General features: G+C 44.1%; 1 protein-coding gene across 1 annotated transcript in view; it reads left to right on the top strand.

Annotated features, from left to right (window-relative positions):
* LOC311185464 (antigen WC1.1-like) overlaps window positions 1–23,818 on the top strand; it is a gene marked incomplete at both ends in the record, with an annotated part of 50,738 nt that overhangs the window by 16,761 nt on the left and 10,159 nt on the right. The window contains 11 exons of the mRNA XM_084256089.1: window positions 5,906–6,220; window positions 10,976–11,287; window positions 11,368–11,685; window positions 15,307–15,399; window positions 15,474–15,788; window positions 16,689–17,003; window positions 18,725–18,766; window positions 18,850–19,164; window positions 19,814–19,951; window positions 20,339–20,434; window positions 21,947–22,093. Of these exons, the coding sequence (XP_084112215.1) occupies window positions 5,906–6,220; window positions 10,976–11,287; window positions 11,368–11,685; window positions 15,307–15,399; window positions 15,474–15,788; window positions 16,689–17,003; window positions 18,725–18,766; window positions 18,850–19,164; window positions 19,814–19,951; window positions 20,339–20,434; window positions 21,947–22,093 (2,406 nt within the window). The remainder of the gene's footprint in view (window positions 1–5,905; window positions 6,221–10,975; window positions 11,288–11,367; window positions 11,686–15,306; window positions 15,400–15,473; window positions 15,789–16,688; window positions 17,004–18,724; window positions 18,767–18,849; window positions 19,165–19,813; window positions 19,952–20,338; window positions 20,435–21,946; window positions 22,094–23,818) is intronic.

Genomic DNA, 23,818 nt, shown 5'->3' with positions numbered 1-23,818 from the left:
GGGCAGTCATGGCATCCTAATTTTAGAGTTCACCTTCTGTGTGGAAAGTTCTGTCTCTGACAATGCCAGTGTTTCTTATTTAGGCCAAACACTGAGAATGATCTTAGAGAGGTGGTTTAATCCAAGAGTGTCTGAAAGAGTTGCAGAGCTCCCAAGGCAGTGAGGAGTTTTGGAGTCAGACTCTCAGAAAGAAGCAAAGTGCAGGGCTGAGCCTCTTTCACCCCGAGAAATTTGTCCACCAGTGTTATCACTGGACACTGAAAACCTCAGCAGAGATTTTGCCAAAACTCAGGACTCAGGGAAAATCTAGTGTAATTCAGAGTTGGCCAAGGAGGAGGAGCTTGTTACCCAGAACCCTCCTACCACAGAAGGAGAGTAGTTTGAGTGGACTATTCCTCACAAGGATAGAGGCCCAGGTTCTAGTCGCCTCAGTTTCTTTTCAATAAGGTGGTCAGCTGCTCCTAAGTCACATGCAGGCAGGAGGCAATCTATGGTAAACTATTCTCTTTAAAGTCCATGAGAAGTAATTAGTGTAAAAGAAAAACTTGATACACTGCATTTATTAATTTATTAAAATTAAGAACTTGGCTTATAAACAAACACTATAAATAGAATGAAAATAAAAGAGCAAGCATTAAACACTCCAAACTATGCATAGATGTGTGTGTGATACACAGGAATGTGTGAACCCATGTGTACACTAATCCATAGATGAAACATATACAAATGTATCATACATACACATTCAATAGACACAATGACACTTGTCATTTATATTTTAATGAAAATAGTTACATGAAAAAATAATGAACTCTGTTTTGTTGACAGCAAGGATGAGCTAAAGCAATTTGTGTGCAATGGATTCCATTTCCAAGCACTGCAATGGCACCATCTTATTTGGCCTCAAGGAGGCCAGAGAGAATAAGAAAGTTGACTAAGAGGCTCATATGAGAATGAAAGGAGGAAGGGGAGGCAGAGCGACTGAAATGTTGACAACGAGGAGCCTGGAGCAGAAGGGCACCCCCTTACTAACCAATACAGACTGGGCTGCCAGGTGCAGATTGCCACAGTGTGAAATGGGGATGAAGTGGAAAAAGGGGAGCCTCACCCATGAGGCTAATGACTGTGCCCTTTAATGCCAATCTCAACTTCTTTTTTCCCCTAGAATTTATCATTCTAATCCCAGTTTTCTAACCACCTGGCTTTTTGTTCTTACTGTTAGATGCTTCTTGTTTCATTAGAGCCAGAACATGTTAGTCAATTGACGCAGGAGACATAGGCTGCATTAACAAAAAGTCTTCTTTTTTTTTTAATACTCAACAATATTTATTGAGCCCCACCTCTATTGGACGGTCTAACTGACCATGTTATCTTCTCCATTTCTATCATTTAGTTGATTGAACCAACAGGGTCCAAATCAGTGGCTTTTTGACCTCAAAAAGTCTTCTTTACCTGATCCATGGGCTGGAGCAAAGAGTCACGCATCTTTCTTTAATTTATCTTTTCTGTGTCCGCTCTGGGGCCAGATGACACCTGATGTCAGAAAACCTCACCTCTCTTACAAGGAGACAGTTAAGATAGAGCATCTAATTGGTGTTTGAACCTCAGAAAGTTTCCATTTATGGAGTGTTTGATGCAGGGATGATGTTCAACAGGGTTTCTATTGGCTCCCGGAAGATGACAAAGACAAGGGGTGGGACTATATAAGCCCCTCCTGGGAGTGGGAGCCCCCAATAAGCATTGAGGGCTTCTTTGTATATTCAGGGACACTGAGGCAGTTTCCTGATAACATGAGGCTCAGAACTATCATGAATGGACACATTTTTCTCCCAGGACTTGCTGTTCTCCTCTCCGCTGTCCTAGCGAGCGCCCAAGGTAAGCAGAGCCTCCCTCCCTAAGATCGGCAGAGACATTGGATCAGTTTTCAGGCTCTGGGGGTGAGTCCTGGGATTGCAAAGGCAACTCCTCTCTGTTAAGCACTTGGTTTTGTCCTACTATGATCTTTAGTGATGGCAAATGTTCCTTTTTTTTCCTTGGGGGCTCTGCTTTTCAACTTCAGCTGTGAGATGTTGCCCATATTCAAAGCTTGTTGTCAGATTGACCAGAATCTGTGTTCAGTTCTCCACAATAACATCTAAAATAAAGAAAATGTCTGATGACTTCCCAGTTTTCCTGTAATGGATTATGAGAGAGACTTCCTGAGGCTGTATCTTTGAGATTCCTGCCTGCAGTCAGTACTGTGTCTCCCCAACATGATTCTTGGTTTCTGCTCCTTTTGCCTAAGGATGGGAGCGAGAGCAAGAGACACAGAGAGGTGAAAAGGGAAGTTCAAAGTGCATGTGAAAGGTAAATGTGTGGCAGGAGCATGCCTGCCTGTGGAATTAACTTTCTAGAAAGGAGTGCACAGAATCACACTCTAGTCAGTTGGCTGGATTGTGGTGGAAGTGGTGGTGGTGGTGATATGAGTTTTGGTGTCTATGATGAGGGCAGATATGGATGCCTTTAAAGAAAACCCTCCCAATAGAAACTTTAATTACACCCCCAGATAACCTTGCACCTGCAATCTAAGCCTAAATTCGAGTTGCTTTTTTCTTCCCCACAAACCCACAACTCAAACGTTTTTCTGCTTTACTGCCATTTCCCCAGCACTGGGTGCTGGCATGACTCTGTCTCCCTGCCTGTGGTGTTTCCCTTCCTACCTGTTGGCTCCATGGTCCTCCACCCCATGGGGCAGCGAAAATTGTTTCCAAATATAGGTACCTCTAGGTGGACTGAGATGAGCACTGCAGTCAGAGGGCTGTGGCCTGTGAGACCAGGATATCCCATCTTGGTCAGTGTTCTTCGCCCAAGTGTGGTACCAATCATGTCTGTGACATCCTAAAGGTCTGCTGTTGAGGAAGAGCCCTGTGCTTGTGAATGTCCTTAGGTGGATTTTCCCTGGCAGTGCTGCCAAGCCCTGCATGGCATCTGTTCTCCCCTGGGCCCTGTCCAGCAGAGTCCAAGATATCAGGGTTGAGCCCTGATGTGACAATGATCTGGCATATCCTGGTCAGCCAGTCTCTCAGGTGTGGTGGGCCTTGGGCCTGGCTGCTCTAGATTCTCCTCCCTCTCCCCACCTTTCCTATTCCCTCTTTACTTCTGATTTCAACTCTCTCTGCTCAGAAGTCTCCATCTCTCTCTCTCTCTTCTTCAGGAAATTCTCCTCTCAATAGGAGTCTGCTACTCACTTACATTTCTTGAATCTTCCATTCCTAGGGATGTGACCCTTGGTGAGGACAGCTGTCCCTTGCAAATTTTGCAGGTTATTAGGGGTAGAAGTGCATTCTGAAAATGAAATACACAATTGGTGCTGATTCCATTCTGGCCTCTCTGGCTGTGAGAGAAATGAATACATTTTACCAAGAAGAAACCACATATCACTCTGACAAGCATGATTTCTCCTCAGAGACAACATCTCATAAGAGCATATGACTCAAGCACAGGCTTATATATTAAGGCATCAGTTCATATGAGTTGCGCCATCTCCTTGTTTAACTGCAGCCCTGGTATCAGGTGCCAAAGAGCGCTGACTCTTCCCTGAGCTTGGCATATGCAGTCAGGACCTGCCGCTCCCTGTCATCCTTTCTGAATGTGAAGTCCCTGCTTTAAAGAGGCTTGTCTCATAGCACAGAGACACAGAAATATTTTGGATTTATCTTCCCAGTCACCTACTGTTTTTCATTGTTCTAAAGGATACTCATCCAATGTGTGTTTTGACAATGTTTCCATAGTATATATATATTTTCCATCATTTTATTTTCAAATTTCTTTGCCCTTGTATGTTAGACAGGTAACATTTACTTGAATTTTGTTGTTTTATCTTGATTTGCTTTTAATTGAGTACCTGATCCATTTACTTTAAACAAGTGCTGATATTGTTAATATGTACCATTTACTCTTAATTGACTCACCGGCTCTACATGCCCTTTTTCTTTTTTAGGCCTTTTTTTTTTTTAAATTAAACAACGATATTCCTCTTTTGCTATGATTTTTGTCAGATTTACAAGGTGTTGGGATTTTCATATCTGCCTTGATATTCTCTGAACTTCTTGAAAATGTGAGTTATAGCTTTCATCCATTTTTTAAAAATTCTCAACTATTATCTCTTCAAATATTACTTCACTGTTCTCTGTCTTTGTCTGTTCTCCTCTTCAGTTGGCAACTGTTACTTTGATATCTTTAATATATTTACAATTCTATGTTACGTTATTTTCATTTTTAACTGTTCTTGTCTCCCCCTATTTTTTTTTTTACTAAATTCATGAATCAATTAAAGCTCTCATCTGCTATGTGTATTTCTAACTTCTCTTATATTGCTTTCCTTTTCATTATGTCATGTGAGCCCCTCTTTCTCCATGCCATGTCACTTCATATTTAATATTAAAAATTGTGTATGAAAAAATAAGAAACTCCAGTATCTTTTCTGACACCTGGAAGCATCATCTTCTGTTCAGCTAGGCAGGTGGGGCTGGGGCTGCTGAGTACCCAGATATCTAACTGTAACCCAGATTGAGTGGGAACAAGCCTCGCTGGCAGTTTGGGTGACACTCAGTCTACCTCTGCTTGTCCCTGTGCCTGTGGCAAGGGCATTCTGGGAACTCAGAATTCAGCTGAGAGCCTGGATATTTTGGTAGCTGAGCACCAAGAGAATAAAGGACTAGCCACTCTGCTTTCCCAGAGTTTTGACATAGCTCTTGGCCTCCTGCCCAGTACAACACGTACACTGGGCAAATATTTGCAAGAGAAACTGCTATATGGGCATGACCCTCAAGAATACCTATATCACACTTGAGCGCCAGTGCTTACTTTAAGTCAGTCATGGAATGGAGAATAAAACCTACAACTGCCCCATTTTTTATTATATTTTTTTAATTTTATTTTTAGAAGTTCTAGGTTTTATTCTCTATTTCATCCTTACTTAAATTGGAATAATGACACATTATTGAACTTCTCAGTGCAATTTTTTTTGTATATACAAAGGAGAAAATAATAATACAGCAATTGTATTTGACTGAAAAGTCAATCTGTTTGAGTGTTTTCAGCTCAGGAATATAACTTGATTCTATCTGTGGTGGGGTTAGAGATACATTATATTTTCTCCTAAACACTGAATAACTCCAAATTTTGAATAATGGCAATTCCTGACATGAAGTTCATGTAGAGATTATACGGTTTCAGGGATAAAGCAGATGTGTGATGCCCAGTGTCTCTGGCCAAGTTAGTCTCATCTGACATCATCTCCTGTGTGAGGTGGCCCCGTCTACTCAAGGAGTTCATTCTGGAGCCTAGAATCATAAATGAAATATTCTGGGTAAATCTTGTCCTGTTTCATGGTCCTTTCATTTTTCAGCTGTGAATTACAATAGCAAGAACAGCTCTGACGGGAACGGGTCTCCTGGCTGCCTCCAGAGGTTTCTGATAAGCTCCAACAGTTCCCTTTATTCAATAGCATGGAAATGGATGTAATTTATAAGGAATCCACCAGCTACAAGCCCTCTACAGCCACTTTGCACTCATTTAACTGCTTAGGGCAGAGATTCTGACATCTCGGGACATCTTGTCAGAAGCCATGCAGACTCTACATCAGGGTTACTCTGACAGGACTTGGTCACATCTGCTCTCTCAGACTGCTCGCTAGTTGTTTTCAGCCACATTTCTCCTGTTCTTTCCTATTTTCAACTCCATTGTTTTGCTTGTTGCTGTGGAAACCAGGTGCTTCCCAAGTGCCAGCACTGTGTCTCCACCAGCAGGCTCTGCAGCCTCAAAGGGGGCACTGCCATTTGCTTTGGCCAAGGGGCCCCCCAGGACCAGGGCAGCCTTCCTCTTCCTGATTAGATGCACCCCCTTGACCTGACTCTCTCCGCAGACAGCACACAGCTCCGCCTGGTGGACGGAGGCCATCCCTGCGCCGGCAGAGTGGAGATCCTTCACCAGGGCTCCTGGGGCACCATCTGTGATGATTATTGGGACCTGCGTGATGCCCACGTGGTGTGCAGACAGCTGGGCTGTGGGGAGGCCCTCAACGCCACGGTCTCTGCTCACTTCGGGGAGGGATCAGGGCCCATCTGGCTGGACGAGCTGCAGTGCACAGGAAATGAGTCCCACGTGTGGAAGTGCCAGTCCGGGGACTGGGGAGACAACTTTTGCCTTCATTTCGAGGATGCAGGAGTCATCTGCTCAGGTATGGTGGTGAATTTTCAGGGGCTGAGGGAATGGAAAGTTCCTAGGAGTCTGGTGTCTGTTGGGACAGCAGGGTTAGATGGGCCAGAGAGGTCTGAGACCCATCCCCTCTCTCCATAGTCCTGAGGGCACAAAGCTTCTGTGAATGATGAGCATCCTTTACTCCTAAAGAAACTGCTCATCCTTCCTTCTGCATTGGTCTTACCTGACAAAACAACTTAATCTATTATCATCCTGATTAAAACCAATCTTCACGATTCTTTTATAATTTACTTTTTGTAAGAATAAACTTATGTAAATCTCCACACTAACTCCTTTTGTTCAGTGAGACTATTAGTGGGAGGAACAGAATGAGGATGCACTTTCCCAGTTAATTGTTTCTGAATGGATAGTGAGAGATCAGTTTTAAACTAGGTTAGTAAGAGCAGAGATCCAGGGATTATCACTGAACAAATCAGAGAATTGTGTGGATTTGTGCCAAATTTCATGTCTCCTTTCTAAAATTAAGCATAAATATTCATTGTTCTTTTGCCAGTAAAACCAAAAAGCTATAGATGAAATATTTGGGTCATAGATTCTCACTCATTGCTACTGGAGAATACACTCTATTTTCTTTCAAAACACTTGCGTAAACTCAAATTTGGAGGTTAAGTAGCCATGCACTGACAAGTCAATAGTGGAGGAAATAAAATGTTAGTCTGTGTGTTTTTTGGAAAGAAATTACATAGATTTATTTTGTTCAATGGCCTCAAAATGAATGGCATTTGGGTATTTGAGAAGAATAGATTGATGGGACAAACACAATTTTCAAAGGAGTAGGAAGAAATTTAAAGTAGCTAGGAGGGAGGGGAATGCTGGGTGCTGAGACATAAGGGGTTCTTTGAGCAGCATGAGGATGCAGGGGTATGTGGAGATGCCATCTGTGCCTGAGGACATGGGGTGTCTTTACAGCATGAAGACAGACAAGGACATATCTGACCACAACTTTCATTTTGCCTGAGGTGGGGTTGATTCATATAAATAAATCGCCTTCGGAAGCACCAGTTCTCTTTGCATTTAGTTGTCAAGGTGTCTCCTAACCTTTTCAAAAGTCTTAGAACTGTCTACTGGTTATTTTTCCTCTACTAGAAGTAACCTCCTGAAGAAATACATTGATTTATTATAATTCACATTCCCATCACTTAGAACAGTTCGTAGAAATTGGCAAACTCTAAAATGACAATTGTATTTTGAATCAAACAATATGAAGGGGCATCTCAATATGGCCTCTCCACCCAGGTAGCAAACCTGTGCTGACTTGGAGATGCTTCCTCTGAAGCTGCCCTGTCTCCATTTCATTTCCCAATCAGAGGCTCAATCTTGGCCCATTTCTGGACTCCCCATGACTCACTCTCCTTGCCCTTTCTACCCTTGAAGGGAAGGTCACCATGACCACCTCTGGCTTTCAAGGTGAGGGGCAGCCCATTGTCCCAAGGTGGAGGATGAATTTGTGTTCAAAGTAGATACCTCATCTTTGTGGCTCCCTGGTGGCCAAATGCCACATCCAGGGGAGACTTTTCCCACATCTCAGGCACCCAGTGCTCTGTTCCCACAGAAGTGTGAGAGCTTGGAGGGATGGATGAGGACCTGGAAGGATCAGAGGCAGGCGAGGCTGCTGGTCAGAAGCCTTGAGAGTTGGTTTTGAAGCAGATGAGTCAGAGCTGCAGGGAGGACAGAGGAGGTATCTTGGTCAGAGGGGAAGAAATAAGGAAAGAAAGGTGGTGACAACGAATCAGGTCATACTTGCTGCCTCGCTTCTCTAGAGAAAACCAAAACCCAAGGCCTTAATAATGAGAGGGAAATGTCCTCTGACCAAAACAACCCTAAGCTGAAGCTGAGGTGTGAAAAATTGGGGCTCTCCCGACTTAGATTTGTACATAGAGAATAGATTCCCCAGGTTGGATCTGAGATCCCACCTATGACTCAGGTGATGTCTCTCTTTCACATGGGCTGCATTGTAAAGTGGGGTCACCCCTATGAGACAAGAGTAGCAGTGTAGTACCAAGGGAAGAGGACCAGGCATATACTTAACACTGGGCTTGAAGGAAGATGAGCTGTGCAGGAACCTGGGACATGGAGGTGCTGTCAGGAGTGTGAAACATTCACAAAAGCAGGTACATCACCAACTCAGTAATCCTGAACTAGTCACTCTCTGACAGAACATCCCGGGTTCTGCTTCTCTGGGCTAAAATAAGGAGAAAGTGCTTGTGCATCTCCAGTATTATTTACATGTCTTTAAAGACATTGATATTTAAAAAAATTATTTATTTATGTATATTTTACATCATTGTTCATTTTTAAACAATGTTTGCTTCCCCCCACCACTCAGGTGTAATCTCCATAGAATTTTCTCCACCAGTTCACCTGTGCACCATCACCTCAGTCCCCTGTACTCCTCACTCCCCACGTTCCTTCCCACTCCTGTGCAGGATGTGTCTGGTTTATAATTGTCTGTTTGTTTTTGTTTGTTTTTTTTGTGTTTTGTATTGTTATTAATTTTTCCCCTAATGTCTTACTTCGTTCTACTATATTCCTCCGATAAGTGAGACCATACTATATTTTTCTTTTTCCTTCTGACTTATATATCACTGAGCATAATTCCTTCTAGCTCATCCATGTTGCTGCAAATGGCATTAATTTATCTCTGTTTGATTGCTGAATAGTATTCCATCGTATATATATAGCACATCTTCTTGATCCAGTCATTCATTTTTGTGCATTTGGGTTGTTCTCAGGTTTAACCTATTGTAAATAGTGCTGCAATAAACATAGGGGTACAGGTGCTCTTTTTGATAATGTTTTGTGTCCTTTGGGTAGATCCCTAGTAGTGGAATTACCGGGTCATATGGTAGCTCCAATTTCAGCAGATTGAGGAACCTCTATACAGCAATCCATAGTGGTTGGACCAGTTTTCACTCCTACCAGCAATATAGAAGAGTTCCTTTTCACCACATCCTTGCCAACATTTGTTGTTGCTAATTTTTTTGATATGTGCCATTCATACTGGTGTAAGGGGATATCTCATTGTGGTTTTGATTTGCATTTCCCTGATTATAAGGGATGTTGAACATTTTTTCATATGCCTGTTGGCCATTTGCATTTCCAGGAGAAGTGTCTTTTAAGTTCTTCTGCCTATTTCCTGTCTGGATTGTTTACTTTGTTTTTGTTGAGTTGTGTGAGTCTTTGTATATCTTTGTGATCAGTCCCTTATTAGTTATGTGGAGTGCAAAGATTTTTTTCCCAATGAGTGGGGTTTATCTTTGTTTCAGTTAATGTCTCTTTTGTAAACACATTGATATTTATCAATAAAAGTGCCATATATTTTTGGGTGTGGGTCTGGGTGCCTTTGATCCTTCTGATTGAGGTACTAAGTGTGTCTGCATCTCTTAAAATTTATGACCCAGATGTGAGCCCCGTTCTCCACAGCACACATTGCAAATAATGGGGCTTTGTTACCTTCAGTTTTCCTTATTTGGTTCTTTGGGATTGTGTGGTGTTAGGTTAAATGGATTAATTCCAGCCTCAGTGGCCCTTGGTAAAATTGTTTTTTTTCATTTTTGCACAATGTATGCATTTTCATTTTGGCTATATTCCCCATACAATTGCACCCCCTCCTTATTTTGACCCTAATCCTTCCTCTCCCTGCCTCCCCCCGCCACTCCCCTTTCCCACAGTGTGTCTCTGGTTTATAGTTGCTTGTTGATTTTGATTTTTACCTTGTATAGATTAGTCTTTTTCCTGGTCTCTTATTTAGGTTTTCTAAATTCCTGCTGCTAGTGAGACCATCCGGTATTTTTCTTTTTCTTTCTGACTTATTTCGCTGAGCATGATCCCTTCTAGCCTTTTTTTTTTTAATGCTTTATTTTATATAATTCTTACATCATGCAAAAATGAAAAATGATGTAAGAATTATATAAAATAAAACATTAAAAAAAGACCTCTATAAAAAAATAAAAACATAATGAATGAAAAACAAACAAACAAACAAAAAACCTGTCTTTCCCCACCCCCCCTCCGCCATTTCACCTACTTAGGGAGATTTTAGAACCTTATCCTGACCTTTCTTTTAAAGGTCAGATGAGTAGCAATGATATCCAGTAAATGGACAAGGAGCTGCACAGGAGCTGTCAGTGAGAGCCCAGTCTTCACCCTGACATTTCACCCACTCTCTTCAGAGGGGCCTGTCAGGAGCTGAGGGAGGATGTCCAGGTCAGCCAGTTTCTTCCCCGGACCTCAGTTGTGTGGAAACTGCATGTACATTCCAATAAATACACAAATGTCACCAAAGTATTGGGTGTTTTTATGTAGTGAAAAAATTCTATTTACCTTGGATGAACATTGTTGGAATTATTAGAATATTAAAATGCTACTTCTCACTAATAATACCAGTCTTGCCCACATAGTAAAATGTTCCTATGAAACTCATGCTATTTTCTGCAGCATGGATGGAGCTGGAAGGGATTCGGCTAAGGGAAATAATTCAGAGGGAAAAAGATACATATTTGATGGCTTCACTTACATATGGGATACAGAAAAACTGTAAAAAGGGTCACAGAAATGAGGAAACTTGAAAACTGACCATAGATCTGAGGCCACAGCAGGAGAGGGGGTAAGAGGGTAAAAACAGGGGAGGGAAGAGAAGGGTCTATGTGATGTTGCATGGGTGATTTGGTGGTGGAACTATGGGGTTGTGAACACTCACTTTTCTTTTCTCTAGGATTTCCTGTGTGTCTGGCTGGAGGGGATGAGCCCTGCTCAGGGCAAGTGGAAGTGCATTCCAGAGGAGAATGGACTCCAGTGTCTGATGGGAACTTCACATCCCCCACTGCCCACGTCATCTGTGCAGAGCTGGGGTGCGGCAAGGCTGTGTCTGTGCTGCAGGGCGTGCCCTTCAGAGAGTCAGGTGGACAGGTCTTTGCTGAGGAGTTCTGGTGTGATGGGCAGGAGCCTCTGCTCCAGCTGTGCCCCAGGGTGCTCTGTCCTGGAGGCACCTGCCACCACCATAGGGCTGTTCATGTCATCTGCTCAGGTGAGATTCACCCTCCCTGCCTTCTATGTTGGGGTAAGAAACACATAAGCTTTGGCTGAAGCCCTGTCTTCTCCTTCCAGCATACACAGAAGTACAGCTCATGAACAACGGCAGCTCTCAGTGTGAGGGACAGGTGGAGATGAGTGTTTCTGGACGCTGGAGAACACTCTGTGCCTCCCTCTGGAGTCTGGCCAATGCCCATGTTGTGTGTCGGCAGCTTGGCTGTGGAGTGGCCCTGTCCACCCCCGAAGGAGCACACTCTAGAGAAGGAGCTGACCAGGTCTGGAGGGGCCGATTTCACTGCTCAGGGGCTGAGTCCTCCTTGTGGAACTGCCCCATGACTGCCCTGGGCGCTCCTGACTGTGGTCCTGGAAACACAGCCTCTGTGATCTGCTCAGGTGAGAGGCGGGCACTAACAGTACTGATCTGGGTGCTTGGGTCCCTCAGAGCAGGGCATGTGGGAAAACTGGTTCATGAGTGAAGAGTGGGTTATATAGATACAAATATTTGTCCAAATGTAACCCATGTACTCTTTTTAAAAATATTTTATTTTATATAATTCTTACATCATTTTTCATTTTTGCACAATGAATGCGTTTTCATTTTGGTTATATTCCCCATACAATTGCACCCCTTTTATTTTGCCCTGCCCCCCCCCCCTTAGTGTATCTCTGGTTTATAGTTGCTTGTTGCTTGTTGATTTTTTCTTTATTATGGTTAGTCTTTTTTCTGGTCCCTTATTTAGGTTTTCTAAATTCCAGCTATGGGCAAGACCATCCAGTATTTTTCTTTTTCTTTCTGGCTTATTTTGCTGAGCATGATCCCTTCCAGCTCCATCCATGTTGCTACAAATGTGCATGAGTTTATCTTTTTTGATTGCTGAGTAATATTCCATTGTGTATATACCACCTCTTCTTGATCCAGTTATCTAGTTTTGGGCATTTGGGTTGTTTCCATAGTTTAGCTATTGTAAATAGTGCTGCTATAAACATAGGGGTGCAGGTGCCCTTTTGAATGAATGTTTCTGTGTCCTTTGGATAAATAGCTAGGAGTGGAATTACTGGATCATATGGAAGCTCCATCTTTAGTAGGTTGAGGAATCTCCATACAGCTCTCCATAGTGGTTGGACCAGTTTGCACTCCCACCAACAGTGCAGGAGAGTTCCTTTTTCTCCACATCCTCATCAACATTTGTTGTTGCTAGTTTTTTTTTTTTTTAATATGTGTCATTCTCACTGGTGTAAGATGGTATCTCATTGTAGTTTTGATTTGCATTTCCCTGATTACAAGTGATGTTGAACATTTTTTCATATGCCTGTTGGTCATTTGCATTTCCTCTTTGGAGAAGTTTCTTTTTAGCTCTTCTGCCCATTTTTTGACTGGATTATTTTCTTTGTTTTTGTTGAGTCTCATCAGCTCTTTGTAGATTTTTGTGATCAGTCCTTTATCATTAGTGTCGTGTGCAAAAATGTTCTCCCAGTCAGTGGTGTTTCTCTTTGTTTTTGTTATTGTCTCTTTTGCTGTGCAGAAGCTCTTTAATTTGATGTAGTCCCAGCTGTTTATCTTTGCCTTCACTATCACTGCTTTGAGTGAATGTCTGTAAAGATTTTTTTGAGGTGCTTGTCATGTAGTGTTTTGTTTATATTTCCTTCCATATATATTATGGTTTCAGATCTTATGTCTAGTTCTTTAATCCATTTTGAGTGGTTTTTGTGTATGGTGTGAGGTAGTAGTCAAGCTTCATTCTTTTGCATGCAGTGACCCCGTTTTCCCAGCACCTTTTATTGAACAAACTTTCTTTGCTCCATTGCATATTCTTTGCTCCTTTGTCAAATATTAGTTGATCATAAATCTGTGGGTTTATTTCTGGATTTTCTATTCGGTTCCATTGGTCTGTGTGTCTGTTCTTGGTCCAGTACCATGCAGTTTTGATGATTATGGCTTTGTAGTATAGTTTGAAATCTAGAAGTGTGATGCCTCCATTCTCTTCTTTTTTTTTTTCAGGAGGGCTTTGGCTATTTGGGGGTTTTTATGCCTCAATATGAATTTCATCAATATTTGTTCTATTTCTTTGAAGAATGTCCTTGATATTTTTATTGGAATAGCACTGAATCTGTAAATTCCCTTTGATAGGGTGGCCATTTTGATAATGTTAATTCTTCTGATCCATGAGCAGGGAATGTCTTTCCATTTCTTTGTGTCTTCTTCTATTTCTTTTAACAGTGTTTTATAGTTTTCTTTGTATAGGTCCTTTACCTCTTTTGTTAGATTTATTTCCAAGTAATTGATTTTTTTTGTTTCAATAATAAAAGGGATGGTTTTCTTGATTTCTTCTTCTTCAAATTTATTGTTTGTGTATAGGAAGGCTACTGATTTTTGCGTGTTGATTTTGTATCCTACCACTTTACTGAACTGATCGATTAGTTTAATTAGTTTTTCTGTGGAGTTTTTGGGGTTCTCTATGTATATTATCATATCATCTGTGAATAGTGATAGTTTGACTTCTTCCTTGCCTATTTGGATTTCTTGTATGTCTTTCTTTTGTCTTATTGCTCTGGCTAGGACTTCCAGTATTATATTGAAAAGCAGTGGTGAGAGTGGACATCCTTGTCTTGTTCCAGATCTTAATGGAAATGCTTTCAGCTTTTCACCATTGAGAATAGTATTGGCCGTGGGCTTGTCATAGATGGCCTTTATGATGTTGAAGTTTGTTCCTTGTATCCTGAGAATTTCATGTTGCAGCGAATGGCATGAGTTTATCTTTTTTGATTGCTGAATAATATTCCATTGTGTATATATGCCACATATTCTTGATCCAGTCATCTATTTTGGGGCATTTGGTTGTTTCCAGGTTTTATCTATTGTCAGATACACATTTTAAATTTTCTGCAGGAGAAATTTAGTTGAAAAGCATTTCTCTTCCTTTTTAGGTCTCATGATAAGTGCTCTGGCTACTATAGCTATGCTTCCAATTTTCCCCAAAAACTTAGCGACAGAAAAAAAATGCACTTTATTTTTCTGTGATTTCTGGGTCAAAAATTTGGGGAAGCTCAGTGGCAGTTCTCTCTGGCGGTTTCACATAGCTGAAGTTATCTGGGCTGAAGTCACGCCAGAGCTCCCTGAACTGGGAACCAGGATGCCAATGACAGGATGGCAGGCACTTTGCCTGTGGCCTCTCCCCAAGACAGGCTCATCAGAGTAGCTCCCCTAAAGCACGTGCCCTCAGAAGGTCTGGGAAGCCTGCATGACTTTTCTGTCCTGGTGCAGGGAATCAGCAGTGTTGCCTCCACTGCATCATGTTGCCTACAAGCAAGTAATAAAGATCAGTGCGATGCAAGGGAATGAGGCAAAGACCTCACTGCTCAGTGGACATCTTAGCAAATAATTTTGTGGATGTGTTTAAACAGCACCAAGATGTTGAAATGTCTCACTGTGATAGTGGATTTTTATATTCCATATTTCCTTCTTTCATTTGTGTAGTTAAGGATCTAAAACTTCATAAATATGGAACTTAAACCTTTTGCCATATCTATTGTGCCCCTTCTCATGTTTTCTACTGTTTCCTCCTATGCTCTATTCCTTATATTCTCCATGATCTCCCTCTTTACTACTCTTGCTTCCAAATCTCTGCTGAGGTTTTCAGAGTCACGTCTATAATGTATCTATAATGTTGAATTGACTCAGGTCTCAAGGGGAAATAGGCTCAACTCTGTTCTTTGCTTCTCTCTGAGCATCTGGCTCCAACATGCTCACTGTCCTGGAAGCTCTGCCACCCTTCAACACTATTGCTATATTACCAAATTCTAAATTCACTCTCAGTGATTCTCAGTATTTGTCTTAAAAACAGAAATATTGGTCTTTTGGGGCACAATTTCACACAGAAAGTGAACTGTAAAATAATGATGCCATGAGTGTTTTGTTAGAATGTTCGTCTCAGATCTCTCCACTATGTTATCATGTAGTTTAATTCAGTTTCTGCTCTTCAACCCCACTAACCCTCTGACCCCACTGCTCTGCAGGAAACCAGACCCAGGTGCTGCCCCTGTGCACCCACTCCCCATCTCCACCAGCAGGCTCTGCAGCCTCAGAGGAGGGCGCAGCCAACTGCTCAGGTGAGGGCCTTCCAGGACCAGGAAAGCTTCTCCTTCCAGTTTAGATGCCCCCTTGACCTACTTTCCCTCCTCAGACAGCACACAGCTTTGCCTGGTGGACGGAGGCCATCCCTGCGCCGGCAGAGTGGAGATCCTTCACCAGGGTTCCTGGGGCACCATCTGTGATGATGGCTGGGACCTGCGTGATGCCCATGTGGTGTGCAGACAGCTGGGCTGTGGGGAGGCCCTCAATGCTACGGTCTCTGCTCACTTCGGGGAAGGATCAGGGCCCATCTGGCTGGAGGAGCTGCAGTGCACAGGAAATGAGTCCAACGTGTGGAAATGCCCATCCCGGGGCTGGGGGCGCCATGACTGCAGGCACAAGGAGGATGCTGGGGTCATCTGCTCAGGTCTGCACTGCAGCTTGTTCAGGGGCTGGGGGTAGAGTGTGAGGGTGTGGGGGAGACACTGAGCACAGAGTCTGAAAGAGAGAGGGGTAGGAAGCTTCCTTCAGAGATTCTGTCTCTCTAGCACATATGACGATTAGGTACCTCCTTCCTTCCTGTGGCAGCTGAGGGTCTGTCCTTTCAAAGCAACATCTCCTGACAGAGCCACGACATAGAGTTTTCATTTGCAAGCAGGGCTCACTCTTCAGCTACCTACAATATAGAATCTTGATCACTCTACTGGTTTCTACTTCCTGTAACAAATTTCCACATAATTAGTGGTTAAAGCAACTTACATTTATCATCTTACAGTCTTGTAGTTTAGAAGTCCAACACCATCTCACTGGGTTAAAATCAAGGTGTGAGAAGGATTGCATCACTTCTAAGTCCTGGGGAGGAATCAATTCCAAGCCTCTATAACCTGTCTGCACTTCTCAGCAGAGCTCCCTTCCTTGGTCATCAGACCAGCAGTGTATATACCTCTCACCATTCTCCAGAATCACCTCTCTCTCTCACCAAAACCACTTTTAAGACAGTGTATCCCATAAGGGATTATACTTGACTCACCTGGTTAACCCTCAGTGTTCAGGTTAATCTCTCCTTTCCAAGGTTTCACTTAGTCCCATCTGCACAGTCTCTTCTCATGCAAGGTGTTATGCACATGTTAGGTGATGATATGTATAGTTTCCAGGGATCATGATGCAGACATCTTTGGTGGAGTTATCTGCCCCCACCCCAATCACACCTGCTTTAGCAGATTCTGTAGTTTTGTCAGGAAGCAGCATCCAGTGTTTCTTCCTTGCAGAGGGTCCAGAGCGCTGAGAGGGGTGCTCATGGTGCCCTGTCTCCCCATTTCTCCTTCAGAGTTCCTGGCCCTCAGGATGGTGAGCGAGGACCAGGACTGTTCTGGGTGGCTGGAAGTTTTCTACAACGGGACCTGGGGCAGTGTGTGCAGCAGCCCCATGGAAGCCATGACCTTGTCCGTGATCTGCAGACAGCTTGGCTGTGGGGACAGCGGGACCCTCAACTCTTTGGTTGCTGTTAGGGAAGGATCTAGACCCCGGTGGGTAGATGGAATCCAGTGTAGGAAAACTGATACATCTCTCTGGCAGTGTCCTTCTGACCCTTGGAAATACAGTTCGTGCTCTTCAAGAGAGGAAGCGTCTCTCACGTGTGCAGGTGACTGTTGTATGTGTCGGTCATCACTCGTATGCTGTTGCTAGTGATGTTTATTTTCAAATCCAGCTTATGAGTTTAAGTTAGGTCTTTAAAATGAATAGGCTAATTATTTAATCTGTTTATTCTAATCCTGTTTCAGAGGAAAATATAAGAAAACTTGTACTGACAGTAGTCATGTGAAAAAAACCAGATCAATTATATGAGGTTGTGTGGAGTGTGAATAATCCTCTGATCAACATCTGAGGAACTCTAGTGAATCAGGACTAGGTAAATGCTATGCTGAACACTTGAATAAGTGAGGCCCAGGTCCCCATGCTCTGTGTCTCATAGGCTCCTGAATTTTTGCATCGAAATGCATCTGTACTTGTCAGACTCCTGGTCTGTCTGCTGGCAGAGAGTAAACCGTGTCTTGTAGAATCAAAATTACACTCCAGGTCAGAGGACAGAGAAGGAGAATATATAATCTCTGCCTTCATGGAGCAGGAAATCCCAGGTTGAAAACTCTCCATGAGGAATAGGAAATGTGTGGAGGGTGTACATGGGGCCAGAGGAGAAGTCCTGCTTTGATGGAGAGGAAGGATGAGAAAGAGTCCTGTTAAGGAGGAGGTGGGAAGATGATCCTGGTCAGTGAAATATGGGGTTTTGAGAAAATTCTGTCATGGCAAGAGGAGATGGACGATAGGGGGAGCGAGGCAGGGAACCCTGGAAGGCAGAGCAGAGTGGAGCAGAGCGGAGACCTCCCAAACTCTCATGGGCAGGTGCAAGGAAACAGTTATCTCAGGGGGGAGTTGGTTTATCCTCTTGACTGTCACTGCTGAGAGGGCAGAGACCTTAGTCCTCCAGATTTTTCTTTTTGCTTTACTCACTTCTAAGAGTGATCTGAATCCCAGTTTTCTTGGTTGATCTGTTATGTAATTTTTAAAAAGGTTTATTTATTTATGCATACAAGAGCTGGGGTATAGGCCAGAGGTGTGTATGGGTGTGTGTGTGTGGTGGAGGTGGGGAGTTGAGAGGATTCACCAGAGATAGAGTGGGGAAGGGTACAGGTAGATTGACCAAAGTACAGTGCTGAGGGGAGCAGTGGGCCAGTCAGGAGAGTTCTGCTGCTCCATGGCTGGCCGGAGCCATGGGTAGCACCCTGGCGGGCCAGGGATCGAATTAATGCTGCAGAGGATGTGAATAGCTTCATAGGTTGTGTCTTAACCCTTATGTCAACAGGGAGACCCCCTATTATGTAATTTTTCCTTAAAAAAATGTAAGTAGCGTGTTGAACATGAATTATTTCTGTGATTCCAGAGTTATTTTATAAATATCTTCTTTTTAGTACCACAGACCACTGATATGATTTTGTATTTTCTATAATAGTTTACTCATAAATAATAATGGAACTACACTTCACTAGATTTTACTCATCCATTCATATAGCGCGATTGATCAAGCCCCTCTCCCCAGTGCTCACAGAAGTTTCTACACTCACATGTGTTGAATGAAGGCCTGTGCGGCACCAGGCACTGAGCTAAGAGCAGGAGCACAGATGTGGGTCAGATGTGCAGGGTCTTTCCTCTAGCAAAGCTGCATCTGTGTGTGATTGTTAGTTGTGGATCATGGAGAGTGACAGACAAGACAACGATAAATTAATTTCACTGCTTGTATCAGACCTTGTTTGGGGGCAAGAGCACCCCTCCTGTCGCTGACCCAACACTCCCCCTTTGCTTCCACAGAAAGGAAGCCCAAGAGCTGTCCATCTGCAGCCCCCTGCACAGGTACATCAGCCCCTACCAGCTCCCCGTTGCCCCTGGGGCTCCTCCTCCAGCAGGGCCCTAACAGGGGTCCCCTGGCCTTGCAGACAGGGAGAAGCTGCGCCTGCGGGGAGGAGACAGCGCGTGCTCGGGCCGCGTGGAGGTGTGGCACGCGGGGGCGTGGGGCACGGTGTGCGACGACTCCTGGGGCCTGGCCGAGGCCCACGTGGTGTGCGGGCAGCTGGGCTGTGGCTCAGCGCTGGACGCCCCGCGGGCGGCGGCCTTTGGGCCTGGAAATGGCAGCATCTGGCTGGACGAGGTGCAGTGCAGGGGCGGGGAGTCCTCCCTGTGGGAGTGCCCTGCGGCTCCCTGGGGGCAGAGCGACTGCAAGCACGAGGAGGACGCAGGAGTGAGGTGCTCGGGTGAGTGGGAGACCCTGTTGGGGGACATGTGCTGGCAAGAGGGGGCATGTGCTGGCATCTAGAGGCTCTTCTTGGATTCACGTGCTGCTCTGGGCCTGGCAACTGGTGTCTCTTGCCTGATGCCTTGGAAGCTGTGAGAGAACAAGGTGCCAGAGTGGGAGGTGTGACCTGGGGCTTTCCCACCCAGCTCAGTAGTTGACCTCTCTCTCCCCTTCTCTCCAGGTGAGAGGACAAGAATCCAGCCCACCCTTGGAAGTAGGTGCTTCTTCTCTGAGTCACGGATAGAGGCACACACACATTTTCAGGGATCTGCGCAGTAGCATCTACATAATTCTGGAAAATTATCATATCAGCACAGGAAAGGCCCATGCTCAGGCACCGCAGTCCTGTTACCTCTGGTAGCTCTAATGCACCAAAACTTCATCCACTTCACTTTATAAAAATCCCTTAGAAACAGATGCAGAAGACAGTTGGCACATCTCAGGGCAGGATCTATATGGGCACATCTTGGGCTCAGGCCCAGGCATTGGATCTGAGTGCTAACTTCATGGATGAGGACTCAGTGGATGAGCAAGTCAAGGGCAAGTGGGGAAGGGCTCTCCTGGACCTACAACCCTCTCTTAACCTCACAGCCCTCTTCTGTCCTCAGGCAGCAGATCAGACTCAGCTCCAGGCCTGGGCATCTTCTCCCTGCCTGGGATCGTCTGCATGGTCTTGGGGGCCCTTCTCTTCCTGGTCCTGGTCATCCTGGGGATTCAGCTGCACAGAGGGAGAGCAGAGCACCAAGGTGGGCCATGGGGATGCTAAAGGGAATTCGTGGGAAGGTGTTGAGCCAGTTATGATACCAAGGAAAGTGCCCCAGTATTGTCTCCACCCTCACAGTCTGGCAAATAGCACCTTCTCTACAGTAGACTTCAAGATTTGAGACAGCTGAATCCTTGGTTGAATGTAAAACCTCTCAAAAATTATGACTTACTATGGAAACAATGTCATTGGGATTTGAATATAGGCTCGCAATCAGTGTCAGGAAAGCTGTTTCTGTCCCACAAAGCTCAGAAAGGGGCTCTGGCAGCCCAGAGGGCACCCCTTGGGCATGGGAGAGCACCATGTGCCTTGTCTGTTGTATGGGGACTGTCTCTAAGACTTTTCTCTGATGTCGTGCCATTTTCTGCAGCCTCACCTGCTTTCGAAGATGTCATAGATGAGGCCTTGTATCAGGAGATTGATAACTATGCTCTACCGGAAAAGGAGGACCTTTTGGACAGCCCAGGTGTGTCCCATGCTTTCCCCACTGTTCCTGAGCTGACCATGGTTTCCCTTCACATTTATAGACTCAACCTCTCAGCCTCCTCCCAAAGCAGGAGCTCCCAGGCTTCTCCCTACAAATCTGAAGCTCCATATCTTTCTGAATCTTGACACCGTGTCTCCTACCATGGCAAAAGATTTCTGTATGTGATGTTCTCCCCCCACCAGGAAACCTGTCTGAAGACTCAGCGACTAAGTTGCCGTATTACACAGGGGAGGGTGAGGAGAAGGGAGATCCTGGATCTGCCCCAGGAAGGAGAGACAGATTTTCCCTTTTTTGTGGCAATGAGAAGGAGGAATCTCTTCTGAAGAGAACTTCTGTGATGAGGATGGGAGGATTCTCTTCTGTCTTCATCACAAAAACCATTTGATCTCTCTCCACTCTGTCACCTCACAAAGGAAAATATCAGACCCAGTTCTCTGTATCCACAGCTACTTCTAATCTGTTGCAGACATGCATTTAATTCTTATAGACACAAAGGGCATTTTTTTCAGTGATATCTAAAATTGACATTCTGAGAATTTCCATGGTGAGCCTTGGGTAGTGTGGTTTGCACAGGAGATGGTGTGTTGTTGGTGGGTCATGTACATAGCAAGACCCCCAAAATTGATTTTTCTAAGACTTAGAAAACATGGACTGGACCTCCCTGGTGGCATAAGTGGTTAAGCACAGCACTGTGAAGCTGTCAGCTGCCTCTGCGGCATGAGTTCGATTCCTGTCCAGCCAAGGAGCTACTCACAAGGCCCTGCAGACCTCTCCTGTCTAGCCTGCTGCTCCCCTTAGCAGTATGTTTTAGTCAGTCTGCCTGTTCTGTTCCCACTCTGTCTCTGGTGAATCCTTTCACCCCTCCACCTCTGGCCTTTACCCCAGTTCTTGTATGCATAAAAAAAAAAAAAAGAACCATGGACTACTGGTGCTTGTACTTACCAGCCACTGGAAGCTCATATTAACAAGGGCATGAGACTTGAGACATGTCAGAGGGATCCTAAAATTGGAACCTTATATCAAAGCATCCTTCGATCAGTTTAGTGAAACCCAGGCCCCCTATGGTGCAGGACAAGGGATCGCCTGTCTGGAGTGAGAGGTACCCAGATTCCTTCTCCTGCCTGCTCTGTGTTTCCCACAGACTCACAGGCATGTGGGCAGGTGGGTTCTCTTCATCCATTTTCACTCCAAGACACTGATTTGTACATATTATATTTACAGCTCCATAGCATGTGCTTGAATGTAGTACCTGGTTTCATATCACAATAGCTTTTTTTGATGCTTTATGGTATAAGAGGCCATGTTAGGAAAGTATACTAGGATATGTGGAAGAATCAAATAATTCTGAGAATATTGAGATGAAATATATTCTGATCCCAGGGTCAGAGACAGCCCTGGACTCTAGAGCTTTTACGTATCAGCTGTTGGAATCTCTGCTGTAGAAGGGCCCGAGCACCCCCCAGTCCAGCCTCAGTCCTTGTCCATTTCCAGAGCCTCTGGGACAGCCTGTCAGAGCCACGGGAGACGGTTATGATGATGTTGAAGAGTTTCCTGTTCCTGAAATTCCTACTTCCCGAGGAATGAGTAGGAATTATTTTTTCCTGGAGGAGAATGGTGGTGCAGGGTATTCCCAGCCAGGTGAGTTTCAGCTCTGTCTCCAGTAGCCTCATTTCCTTGTCTGGGGAAGAATGAATTTGGACATGTCAATAGTCAGTTTATCTTCACTATCAACATGTGGGGTCCTCTAGACCTGGATGTAGTGTCGCCTGGATATTGTCTATTTCATCTATTCTGAGAGGAGACATCCTGTGTTCTCATGTCCATTTCCTCCATCATCTCGATACAGACATTCCTCTATGAGTGGCAGAGGCTTTATTCTCATTTTTTTCATTCTCCAAATTAAGAAATATGATCTGACAATAAATTTGGGGGCTTTTTCATTTTGTGGGCCATATTCTGGAAAGTTTCAATAGCAGTGTCAATTAAATTTGAAAGCTAGAAAAATGTGTTTGGGGAACCATGTATCCAGATCTTTAAATTTGGGATTAACTCTTATTAATGCAGATGTTCAAAGGCCCTAATTGGAGTGATAATATCTCAGCTGTAGAATGAAATTAAGAGATAATTTTCTTGCATTGCTTCAGTTGTAGATGAAAAACCACCTTCTTAGAACTAGGCCTCTGATTATATGTGAGCACGTGGGGCCTGAGGAGCAGGGGGCCATGGGATGTGGTTGAGCTGCTCCCTTTTGTCCTCTGACCAAGAACCCAGATTGTTCTTCTGAAGATTTCTGGGTCTGGCTTGGGCTGGTATTGATGTGGTATACCTCAGTCACCAAGATTGAGGAATCTAGGGGAGTCACCTCCTGCCCCCATTCCTAATGAAATCAGACCACGTGGGTGTGATAGTTTTCACTCTCGTCTCTAGTCCTTACCATCATTGGCCCAATACCTTGCAACTGTAAAGAGCAAGACACATCTTTGCAGAGTAGCTGAGTGGAAGAAGCAGCTTTAAACTTTCAGAGAGTTGCTGGGTCTCACAGATACCCTGTAGTCTTTGTGCACTTGTCTACTTCTACCAAAAAATTCTTTTTATTTTCACCACTGAAACTAGATTTTTCTTCACCTTGCAGGCCTCTCACTGCAGTCTCATAGAGAAGCTGCCATCTCTGGCATGGGGGAGAGAGGATGCCCATTGGTCCTGAGACAAGAAGACCCTGGGTATGATGATGTTGATATTAGCACCATGTAGCGTCACTTTTGGATCACATAAATCTTCAAAGTACACGCTGTAACATCGTTTCCCCAATAAATGAGAATTCTGTCTTCTTTCTTACTGCAGAGTTTTTACTTGGGCCTTTGATGAAAGGACAGTCTTCATAATTAATACCCTGAGCATCAAGGTCAAGTGTTGTTAAGAGTGCAGATGCATTGACCCCACTGACCTTGGAAAATTCCGTCTTCAATCACACACCACCCCTAAGTGAAATCTCAGTTGAAATATCCGTGTATCACATCCCTCATCCTACAGTCTTGCTTCCTTTAGTGCAAAAAATGTCACACTTTCTGGAACAGTATAGAAACCTGAGACCTAGCTCTGAACTAAGTATTTACTCAGTAATATACACTTGGAAACACTTTACTGAATATTCCAAAAAATGCCATGACTTCTTGCTAAACTCAGAAATGAGAGTCACAGTGAATGGGGTAAGTAGGCAGGAGGGAAATGGTTGCAGCTCTTCTAATTTTGCCAACAGGCTTATGGAATATCAATGTCAAAAATCTCCCTACAATGCCCTTCTCTTCCCTTGTTATTCTCCAATATCCCCAATCTGCCCTTTCTCCATGAAATTGCACATCCTGG

This window comes from Talpa europaea (genome assembly GCF_964194135.1).
Source record: "Talpa europaea genome assembly, chromosome: 15".
Classification (NCBI taxonomy): domain Eukaryota; kingdom Metazoa; phylum Chordata; class Mammalia; order Eulipotyphla; family Talpidae; genus Talpa; species Talpa europaea.
This window is presented reverse-complemented; position numbering and strand designations above follow the sequence as displayed.